This window comes from Garra rufa, chromosome 10 (assembly GCF_049309525.1).
Source record: "Garra rufa chromosome 10, GarRuf1.0, whole genome shotgun sequence".
Taxonomy (NCBI): Eukaryota; Metazoa; Chordata; class Actinopteri; order Cypriniformes; family Cyprinidae; genus Garra; species Garra rufa.
The window spans coordinates 15838531-15851089 of NC_133370.1; the positions used below are offsets into that span (position 1 = coordinate 15838531).

Below are 12559 nucleotides of genomic sequence, written 5' to 3' on the forward strand. Positions count from 1 at the left end.
GGGGGCGCACACAAAATGAATCACACTTTTAATACAGGCTTTATTATCGGTAAAGTAATCATTAAACATTTGTAATCATCCCAAAAAATATTAGCCATTTATATTAATGTGATTCAGAGATAAAGGCCATAATACTAATGTTATCCACACGAGGGAGCCACAGGATAAATATCAAAGACAGAGAAAATAAATTGATTTGTAATAAAACATTACATATAAATTAATTTTCATAAATTTGTATATATAGTCCAATATAATAAGTAATTATAATGCTATTGACAATATATTTGTATGTCCAATTAAAGAAGGAACACTATATTATATATATATATATATATATATATATATATATATATATATATATATATATATATATATATATTTTAATATTGTGCTTATAATAATACTAACATAAACACTCACAATTTACTTGAAAAAAGACATCTACATAAACCCTTGCTTGTACCCCGACGATTGAGTTAAACTGCATTGTTACAGTTAACGTTACTTTCTGTGTAGTTGCCCACAACGCTTCGGTGACAGGACTTTGAAATAACAAACAATGAAAACAATAAAAGGCATGACTTACATCGCATCTAGCAAGCAAACTCTATCCAAGCTCCATGATTCGTACGTTTATTTTATTTATTTTTTTCTTCATTTGAACGGCTTGTGAAAGATAAAATCAAATTTACTTTCATCTCGGAAAAGATATTGCACATATTTGACAGTCGAGAACGGTCCAATCACATGAGGACAAAATATATAAAAACAAGATTGATTGGCTAAGATCTAAAGTGGGAGGGTCTGGGGCGCTGTGTTCTGCGCCCCGAGGACAATCTGAAACAAGCCAATCAGAGCTCAGCCTCAAGTCACATGCGTTTCAAAAATTTGGCCGGCGTCCCGCATACACAAACAAACGAAAAAGTTTTTATTTTTTTATTTTTAACAGGTGCTAACATAACTACCAGTCGAATAGTATGTCAAAATAATGCAATTTCGTAATTATTTTGCAATATGTATTAAACTTATTTTTAACATGTTAGTAGTCTTCTTCCTTGGCTAACTTGAGGGGGGGCGGCGCCCCAGCGCCCCCTATGGACCAGCCGCCACTTACAGTTTTTTTTTATTAGTTATATGCATTGCTTAAAACTTAACTTGAACTTTAAAGGCGTTTTTCTCAATATTTTGATTATTGATTATTATTTATATTATTTTTTGCACCCTCAGATTCCAGATTTTCAAATAGTTGTATCTCGGCCAAATATTGTCCTATCCTAACAAACCATGCATTAATGGAAAGCTTATTTATTCAGATAATGTATACATCTCTATTTAATAAAACTGACCCTTATGACTGGTTTTGTGGTCCAGGGTCACATATGTGTGTGTGTGTGTGTGTGTGTGTGTGTGTGTGTGTGTGTGTGTGTGTGTGTGTGTGTGTGTGTATATATATATATATATATATATATATATACTACCACTGAAATGTTCTTTAATACTTTTATTCAGCAGGAATGCATAAAATTGAGATTAAGGACATGTATAATGTCACATAAGTAAAATGCTGTTCTTTTGAACTTTTCATTTATCAAAGAATTACAAATAACTGTATCATGGCTTTCATGAACTCTCAGAAACATCCTGGTTGTACAAAATACCAATAAATTATACAATTCACATTGTAAATTGCACATATCTCACTCTGAATAAAATACCATTATTTAAATCAGAACATCTTCAAATTCCCACAATTTTCTGCTGATAGTGCAGAAATAATTAAGGCAGATATTCTGGAAACATCAAGAACCTACCACATTTTGGAATAATACATTTGTGCAATTGTCATAAATTTTAAGGAAAAAACTCAACTTGACTATGGTGATTTATGCTGAGGTTGATTTGAAAGAAAGCAAATGGCTTTATTATTTATGACTGCAGTTCAATTTGGAAAGCAGCAAATGAACCAAAATAATGCTGGAATGAGTTATTGTCATATATGCAACAAAAATGCAAACAGTAGAAGTGACTTGATAAATTTGTTACAATATGGAAAACAATATCAGTGAAATATGAGTAAAATATGTTTATGAGTAACAAATGTATGGATATGGATGCACTATGGACTGTACTGTTAAAAGTTACCCTTGCAGATCTGCACGATGCCCATGATGATGATGAGGAGGAGGGCAAGGAGTTTGCCTGTGGTGAACACATCCTGTACACGCGTCGCCCAGCGGACACTAAAGCAGTTAATCCAAGTTAACAGCACTACAAGAAACAGAACGAATGATAAACATTCAATTCTTATTGATAGTAATCAGAAATTACACTGAACAAAGAATGAAGTCAGTCAAATGTTATATATACAGTCAAGCTTCACAGAACACAAAACAACACGCTGTTACTGCAACATGCACAAACATGAAAATAACAGCTTTAGATTAAAGAACGAAAACAAAGCAAGACCTGCCAACAGGTTTAAGCTTGCCAGACAACATTGTTCAACAGCTCTGGAAAAAGCCAAGAACTCGTGGTCTACAAAAGATACATTTTTTACTGAAAGGAGAAGTATTCATTTTTTAATTGAATTCCAGTAAAGTACAAATCCCTAAAAATAAAATTTAAGTGCAGTAATCAAGTACAATTACTCAAGTACTTTACACCCCTGACAAACACTGTCAATACAATTTGGAGCTTTTGCAGGAGAACACGCTGTATGATCCAGACCTGTATGAACAAACCCTCCTATCATGAGACATAAAGCTGACAATTCCGCAATTATGTAATCATATGTCTAGAGCCAACCTGTTCTTGAACAAAAAGAGGTTATGAAAAGCCACTTTTCTGAATCAAAGTGCTACCTGCGGTCAAGCCAAGGCTCACTAAGGGAATTTTCTTTTCTAATGTGATAAAAAAAAAACGAGAGAGAGAGAGAGAGAGAGAGAGAGAGAGAGAGAGAGAGAGAGAGAGAGAGAGAGAGGGAGAGAGAGTGAGAGAGAGAGAGAGAGAGAGAGAGAGAGAGAGAGAGAGAGAGAGAGAGAGAGAAAGAGAGTTAAGTAGGTTACTTGCAAATTGTAGTCCGTTAGTGATTCCAAATGACATGACAAAAATTGTAGTTAGTAACGTGATTACATTACACATTTCAGGTATTATAATCATTACTTTTAGAATACTTTTTAACTAAGATGTTTATCACATTGATTTAAATAGGATAATCTAGTAATCTAGTACTATATTTATATAAAAGTGCAAAAAGAAAAAAATATATATTCTTTTCGTTGTTATTAACAACATGAACTGCGTTAAACATTACATCAAGGTTTTCCTTACCTGGGGTTTGTGAAGGAAATGCTGGGGGTTTGTTCATTAAATCATAAATGTATTACATGAAAATGAATTATTTTAAAATAAGAACAAAATAAAACACTTACTAAAACAGATGATTATTTAAATATTTGTTAACCATGTCATGTGATGTCAGAGAACTGTGAATATGCAAATATGACCCTGGACCACAAAACCAATCGTAAGTAGCACAAGGTATATTTGTAGCAATAGCCAACGATACATTGTATGGGTCAAAAAGCTATCGTTTTTTCTTTTATGCCAAAAATCATTAGAGTATTAATTGAAGATCCATGTTCCATGAAGATATTTTGTAAATTTCCAACTGTAAATATAACAAAACTTAATTTTTGATTAATAACATGCATTACTAAGAACTTAATTTGGACAACTTTAAAGGCAATTTTCTCAATATTCAGATTTTTTTGCACCCTCAGATTTTCAAATAGTTGCATCTCGGGCAAATATCATCCTGTCCAAACAATACATCAATAGAATGCTTATTTATTCAGCTTTCAGATGATGTTAAATCTCAGTTTCAAAAAACTGACCCCTATGACTGGTTTTGTAGTCCAGGGTCACAATTTTGTTGAGTTTGTGATTTTCTGTGTAATTATAGGCCCCTTACTAGTGACTGGTCTTTGTGTGAATTTCCATAAAACTAGAAGAATTTCTGAATGTATATAAGGGGTAGATTATTTTTAAAAAAACACATTTTAAAAGATGAAAAAGAAGAATTAGGCAGAATCAATAAATTATGTATAAATTACAATTTATTGCTGTTGTGTGAATATGTAATTTTGTGATTAAAAAATAATTGTAGTATAATCACAGGTATTTTAAAATCTAATTACAAATACCTAATTTTTGAAATCTGATTACATAATCCAGATTACATGTAATCAGTTACTACTAACCAGACACATGTTGCTCTTGGAAAACAGTTCGTCATGGAAAATGTAATGTAGCCCTAAAGCATGTTTTAATTGTCAGCATTTACTTACACAGGCAGACGGCTGCAAGCAGACCCAGCGCTCTCTCTGGAGGGAAGCAGGAAGGGAAAAGAGGCTGCAATGCGTAATTGGCAAATGTGAGGGCAATCACAGCCTGGTTAGTTGGATAGATCACCAACACTGCAATCCACAGCCTTAGAAACCTATTCAGAAGACAAGCCCTGTCAGACCTCACATTACATTACATCTAAATAAATGAGTCAGGCTTACCCAGCTAGTCCTCCAAAGATGTCCTTAACATAGGAATAGTCTCCACCTGACTTTGGGATTGTGACTCCCAGTTCAGCATAGCACAGAGCACTGATGGCAGTGATGACGCCAGTCAGAGTCCACACTATGAGAGCCAGACCCACTGAACTGGAATTTTCTAAAACGCCCTTTGGACTTACAAAGATCCCAGACCCAATGATGTTACCTGGAAAAATGAAAACAAACAGGCAAGTGGAGTTAACAGAAGAAACTGACTGTAGTTTGTTTCAGGAGTGTCTCTACCGGGTGGAAAAGGGGGACTGAGTAAAAGAGACTTCTTTCAACAACAAAAAGCTTGTATCGACTCCTAACTTTTGAACAATACCCTATAAAATTCTTTGTCTCTGCTCTTCTATGCACATGCCTCAGTCTGTGTTCTTCTCTTGTACAAGGTTTTCTTCAGTGCTATGTGACCTTGAGAGTTGGCTTCAACCAGTCTGGTAAAATATTAAGAATGCTCATTGTTAACACCTGTTGAGCAGTGAAAAGTTCCTTTGTTTAAGGATGGAAATCTCTAGAGATTTTGAAAAAAGACAAGGGTAGAATGAAATAAGCCGTTTTTCTATTTGTACTACAGAAGCCCTGAAGCACCAGGTGATTTTTTTTTTTTTTTTTTTTTACTGAAGCACCTTCCTATGGAAGCCTGTTTCCGCCACTGAATAAATATAAAAAAAAAGGTAATTGCAAGTTTATCTCACAAATCCAACTTTTTTTTCTCAGAATTGCTTGAGAGGAACTCACAATTTTTACATTTTTCTCAGAATTGTAAGATATAAACACAATTGCAAGTTATAAAGTCTAATTTCGAGGAGAAAAAAGACTATGTTCTCACGCAAGTGTGAGTTAAGTCATAGATATAAACTCACAATTCTGACTTAACTCGTACTTGCGTTATAAAGTCAGAATTTAGAAATATAAACTCGCAATTCTGAGAAGTCAATTGCTAGATTTAAAATGAGTTTATCTCTCAGAATTCTAACTTTATTTCTCAGAATTGTGAGTTTATTTCTCAGAACTGCGAATTTATATCTCACAATTCTGACTTTAGAACTCGCAATTGCAAGTTCATATCTCACAATTCTGGGAAAAAAGTCAAAAGTCAGAAGTCATATCATGCAATTCTGACTTCATAACTTGCAACTGTGAGTTTATATTTTACAATTCTAAGTTTGTATACTATCACGCAGTTCTGAGAAAAAAAGACAGAGATAAAAAGTCGCAATTACCTTTTTGTTTTTTATTCAGTGTGGAAACAGGTTTACATAGGAGGTTCTTTAATTTAAAAAAAATCACATTTTTTAAGGCTTCTGTAGTACAAGTGGCAAAATAGCTTATTTTATTTTCCCCTTGTCTTTTTTTCCAAATCTTTGTTTAGAATTCCATCTCTAAACAAAGTAACTTTTCACTGCTCAACAGGTGTTAACAATGAGCATTCTTAATGTTTTACCAGACTGGTTGAAACCAACCCTAAAGGTCACAAAGGTTTTTTTCACAAATATCTCACAATTCTTTATCTCAGAATTGTGAGATATAGACTTGCAATTGTGAAAAAAGTCAGAATTGTGAGTTTACATCTTGCAATTCTGACTTCATAACTATAAAAATCAATTCATCTAACTATAGAAGGCTATCCTTAGATCATTCATCCTATGAAGTCTAATTTTGAGGGGGCAAAAAAGATTGACATGTTCTTAGAATTGTAAGTTTATAACTCATGATTCTGTCGTAACTGCATGTTATAAAGTCAGAATTGAACTCGCAATTCTATAAGGTAAGATATAAAATCATTAGAAAAAATAAAATAAAATTGTGTGTTTATAACTATTTCTTCTTACCACTGCCAATTTCTCAGAATTGTGATTTCTCAGAATGTGCAAGTTTATATCTCACAATTCTGTGACAAAAGTCAGAATTGTGAGTTTGTATTATGCAATTCTGACTTTATAACTAGCAATCGCGAGTTTACATCTCAAAATTCTGAGTTTGTATCATGCAATTCTGAGAGAAAAAGACACAATTGTGATATAAAAAGTCACAATTACCTTTTTCACTGCTCAGCAGGTCTTAACAATGAGCATTCTTAATATTTTAACAGACTGGTTGAAACAAAACCTCAAGGTCACAAAGGACTTTTTTCCACAAATGCAAGTCTGTATCTCGCAATTCTGACTTTTTTTCTCAGAATTGTGAGATAGAATTGTGAGTTTATATCTCCCAATTCTGACTTTATAATTCACAATGGCAAGTTTACATTAAAAAAAAAAAAAAAAAAAAAAAAAGCGAATACCTTTTTCACTGCTGAACAGGTGTTAACAATGAGTACTCTTAATATTTTCACTGGTTAAAACCAACCCTCAAGGTCACAAAGCACTTTTTGTACTACAAATGCGAGTTTGTATCTTTTTTCTCAGAATTGTGAGATATAAACTCGCTATTGTGAAAAAAAAAAAGTCAGAATTGTGAGTTTATATCTCGTAATTCTGACTTTATAACTATAAAAATCAGTTGATCTAACCATAGAAGGCCATTCCTAGGTCATTAATCATATAAAGTCTAATTTTGAGGGGGAAAAAAGACTGATATGTTCTCAGAATTTAGTTTATATCTCACAACTCTGACTTAACTCGTAACTGTGCGTTATAAGGTCAGAATTCTGAGAAAATTCTGTCAGTTGCAAGTTTATACCTCTCAGTTCTAACTTTATTTCTTACAATTGCCACTTTAGTTCTCAGAAATGGAAATTTATATCTCCCAATTCTGACTTTATGACTTGCAATAAGTCATCTCACAATGACTCACAATATCTCACAATTCTGGGGAAAAAAGTCAGAATTGTAAGAAAAAATAAACACAGGGCAGAACATTTTTGAGAGGTTTCTTTTTGTTTCAGGACTTCCATAATTCATTTAACCATAGAAAGTCATTCTTAGGTCATTAATCTAAATATTAAATATTAATCAGAGGTTTGAAAACCAGATTGTCAATGTTTTATCGCAAGGAGAGATATTCCAAACAGGAACAGATTTGACAAGAGATATAATTATCCCATTTATGACACATTCAAAAAGCTGAACCCACAAGATGTCCTTAAAAACCTGGTGCCTTAAACCAAACAATTACGCAAATGATTCTCTCTCTCTCACACACACACACATTCTATTGCCAAAACAACAGAATTTGTTAATGGACAACACAGTAGATAGTGACCCGACCTAATGTAACCCAAACACCCACTGACAGCTTAAATCTCAGATAACATGCATTAACCCAGCAGTGAGGTAACTGGCACAGACATGTTGGTGAGCCTCTTGCATTCAAGTCTAAATTACATGCCGTGTAGTGACCTCGTTTAGGTTTAAACTTGCTACCTAACACCAGACTCCTACTGATAAATCTCTTCAGTGTTTATAATCCTTACTCGGGCCCTACCTGTGCTTCAGCAACACGCTGTGTTTGCTCTGGATGGAGTTAGTGTTCATATGCTGTTTTATTTCTCATTTATATCATAGAAACAGAATATTTAAAAAATGAAATGAAGTACTTTATGCATATATCCTACATCCAGTATGATGATCTTTCTTCTGTGGAAGAGGATATTTTGAAAAAAGTATTAGTGTTTTTTTTTTTTTTTGTCCATGCAATCAAAAGAGTTTTATTTTATGGACAGTTTTTCAAAACTATCATGAATATGCATCCACATCACAAACTATAGGCCTGCTTTTGTATCAACTACATGTATATAAAGTGCAAAAAGAGATTAAGTAATGCATAAAACCCAGACTTACCCACAATAATACCACATGCACTGAGGAGCCCAATCTCTTTTTTTAAGCCCACTGCTGGTTCTCCGTCATCGGTGTCTGAATTCGGCACTGATGCAGCCCTGTGTCGGGCGCCACTGCTGCTCATTTTCACAGACAGCAGAAACTCTGTTCTTAAGTGTTGATGTTAAGAGTCTCCGTAACTTTATCCTCCCGCCCCAAACTTAATGTGTTAATCTGATAAACCCGCCCACAGTGCTCTGGTTTGATCTAGTTTAATAGAAGTGTGTAACAAAGGAAATATTATGCAACTACAAAGAGATTTTGTATTTAGTAATTTGGCAGCCCAGTGGAATTACAACAGTTTTGCAGCACAAAATCTAATAAAATTATGATATTAAAATGTTTGTCCTCACTCACTGATATTAAAATCAAGGCAATAAAAACTTAAAACATGTTGAGGAGAGCCTATTACTTTTTGTCAAAAAAAAAAAAAAAAAAAAAAAACTGCAGTAAAATATTATACAAAAATAATTTGGAAAAAGACTTTTTAATTAAAATACTGAATGATGAAATAAGCTCACAATATGGATCCTCCATCTAAAAAAAACCTAATGAATTGGCAAATCAGTATCATGAAATGATTATTATTCATAAAATTATGTCAAAATAATGTGAAAAATGGTATGTCAAAACAGATAGTCACAGTCTGGATGGATGAGGAGTGGAGAATGAGGAGGAGATCCGGAGTAAATGAAAACATATAAGTTTATTAAATAAAACACTTGAAAAATGATACAAATAAACAAAACCGGGAGCATAAAGCGAGGACATATAACGTTAACGACGGACAGCGGGGAGTGATCACAAGCAGACTTAAATACACAGAGACATGGGCGTGGTCACAAACAAGTTAACAAGATAACTAGGGGAAAATACAAATATGGGCAAGAACAAACCAAAAGGACTAAATCAAAAGGGGGGAAACAAGGACTAAACCAAATGAACTAGAAACATGAGGGGAAAAACACTTGGGAAACATAACAGAACAGGACAAAACACAGACATGATCCTGACATAGATGATATAAAAAGATAAAAAAAAGTCAATATTCAGATTCCGAATCATAAATCAGTGTCATAAAACGTAGAATTATTATCATTTCACTTCTCATAATCTCATCCCATAATTTTGACACTGCATAATTGACTCTCAATTTTGACTTTTTGTCATAATTACGACTTTATAGCTTATAATTATGACTTTTTATGACTTTTGTCAAATTTGACTGACTTGGTAAGTCATATTTTTTTTTCTCATAAATTATTCTCATATAACATCGATTGAGAAAAAGAGGGGCTGTTTTGCATACTCGTATTAAATAATAATTAACATTCATAGATGATCAAAAAATTGATCTGTAAATACAGATGGACGCAAATATACATGCATAACGGAGCTGTAACATTTTTTGGCAGCACTTCAAAGGGCCAGAATTGTTTGCTAGGGGCCATGTGACAAAAATGAGCTCTCTGGGCAAAGAACAAAGCTGCTCAGTCAGCCATGCAAATCAATAAGCTTTTTCCTAAAGCTAAACTTTAATTTATTTGTATAGTGCTTTTCACAAAGCATACTGTTCCCAAGCTGATTTACACACAATGTCTAACATGCACCCTGGTCAGCTGCCAAAGGAACCAGTGCAACTGAAAAAACTCTCTAAGTAGCTCTAAGTAGAAGCCCACCTCCTCAGACTGGCACATTTTAACAGTGACCTAAACAATGATGCAATGGCTTGTAAAAATTAACTAGAAAGAAATTAGTGTTCCAGAATAAACTGGGAGAAATCACACACAAAATGCATTCATAGTTAAATGAGACAAAGCAAGAGCCGTCAGTATTGTCTTTCAAAGTTGCTCACCAAGAAGGGAAGGATCACAATCAATGGTGATTGAATGGCTATTTGTGAACATTGCCTGCATGATGCTAGCAAATAGGTTCAGATGTCTTGGCAGACAATCTTGGAGAAATTTCCCTTGTTCACAAGCTGTGCTCTGTTAATGAGTGCTCATGAGCAAACAAAGAAAACTAAATCAGCGCGGATGGTTTCCATGCCTGTAATTGTTTAGTTACAAATCACTTCTGTTTCTTAAATACATTCAACAGCGAATGTGACTGCTCTGTGCCTAAGACAATTTAATGTTTATGTGCATTTTACATAATTTATTCAGCTTTAAAATGTTCATGTGAACACAGTGGTTCTGTTTGAGCATCGTGACCAGCCCAACACAGGACCTTTATCTGCATTTAGGTCCTCACAGGTACGGAATTTGGGTGTTTTGTTGGATGACACGCTAAAATTTGATAAACAAATTTCCACCGTGATTGGATCTAGTTTTTATCAGCTCCGCACACTTGCAAAAATCAAACATTTTCTCACCAATAAGACTCTGGAGATGGCCATTCATGCTTTTATTACGTTGCGTCTAGACTATTGTAACTCTTTATATTGTGGCTGCGGCATCTCTAAATCGCAAATTGCCCGTCTTCAATTGGTCCAGAACGCCGCTGCTAAGTTTCTTTTAAAAAAGAAAAAATGGGATCATGTCACTCCACTTTTGAAGGACCTTCACTGGCTGCCTGTCCAATTTAGAATACACTTTAAAATTGTATTAGTTGTTTTTAAATCGTTGCATCACCAAGCACCCATTTACCTATCCGAACTGCTCCACCAGTATATCCCTTTGAGAAGTTTGAGATCCTGCGACCAGAACCTCCTTTTAATTCCACACTCTAGACTTAAGCGTAGAGGTGACCGGGCCTTTTCAGTAATTGGGCCTCGTCTTTGGAACGACTTGCCAGTTGAGATCAAAACGGCTCCTAGTCTGACTATTTTTAAATCACTTTTAAAAACTCATTTGTTTTCAATGGCCTATTAGGTTTTATTTTATCTCCTTCATTTCTTATTTATGTGTCTTGTTTCCTTTTATTTTTTCTTGCGGATGTTTCCAAGTGTAAAGCACTTCGGTCAGTCTTGCGGCTGTTTAAAATGTGCTATATAAATAAAGTAAACTTGAAACTTGAACACAGCAACTATGGCTTATCAGATTTCACAGAGCACACAGATTTTTTTCACAAGGCATCATCGATCTGCCATTTTGGTGGCACTGAACGTAAACAATGCCACTGAACTGAACGGAACTAACATATTTTGCTGATTATTGCTGCTGAAATTGGCCAGTTATCGTCATGTTTTGGGCTGTACTCATCGGTCAGACTGGGAATGATATTTGGAGTAGGGGAGAGTGGGGACAGTTGCAACATTGCTTATTTCTTAAGCAATTAAGCAGGATTAAGATACAGTGATAATATTCATACTGCACATGCTTTATTGGCCCCTCATACTTCCTGGAAGAAATCAGTCACATGTGAGCATTCCTTTTACCCAAAATCATTTTCTTGGTAAAAAAGTAATTTTTTTAAAGATTAGATTTTTGGTCATAGTGTCTAAGTTGTTTGTGTGACGAATTGTAAAAACATTTTAATCTGTCGATCTTCTCTTCACAGGGACCTTCCTCTTTAGTAGTTGTAGCATGAAGTAAACATGAATGAAACAGAAGACATCTTGTTTCAACCGCTGAAAGACTTCAATGCACACCATTTTTCAAGTTCAAGTCCACCGACGTTAATCTACTCTCCTGTCTGGTTTGTTTGTCGGACAAAATGGCGGATTCGGCGTTATGATTGGTCAGATCGCCTGTCAATCAAACTCATCTCAGAATTGTGACTGGTTATTTTATGATCTCATAATTGACTTAGTATGAACTTTTCATATAATATCTTTATATCTCATGTCATAATTATGACTGTAATTTAGATTTTTTTTTAATCAGTATGTAATACAAGAACTCACTAAATATTGCAATATCTATATAATTTGTTTTTGGAAAAAATTGGTAACACTTTACAATAAGGTTCCATTGGTTAATGTATTAACTAACATAAACAAACAATGATCAATACATTTATTACAGAATTTCTTAATCTTTGTTAATGTTAGTTAGCGAATACAATAATTCATTGTTAGTTCATTCATGTTAATTCCCAGTGCATTAACTAATGTTAACAAGCACAATTTTGATTTTAATAATGCATGTAAATGTTGAAATTAACAATTACTAAGATTAATAA

The 12559-nt window shown here is 34.0% G+C and overlaps 1 protein-coding gene across 1 annotated transcript in view; it reads right to left on the reverse strand.

The window, feature by feature from the left end:
• The window catches only part of slc7a8b (solute carrier family 7 member 8b), a 21529-nt gene extending 12948 nt beyond the window's left edge, over positions 1–8581 (reverse strand). The window contains exons 1-4 of the mRNA XM_073849919.1: positions 8396–8581; positions 4572–4776; positions 4353–4504; positions 2146–2271 (exon numbers count right to left, since the gene is read on the reverse strand). Coding sequence (XP_073706020.1) covers positions 2146–2271; positions 4353–4504; positions 4572–4776; positions 8396–8519 — 607 coding nt within the window. The 5' untranslated portion in view covers positions 8520–8581. The remainder of the gene's footprint in view (positions 1–2145; positions 2272–4352; positions 4505–4571; positions 4777–8395) is intronic.
• Between the last annotated feature and the right edge of the window lie 3978 nt (positions 8582–12559).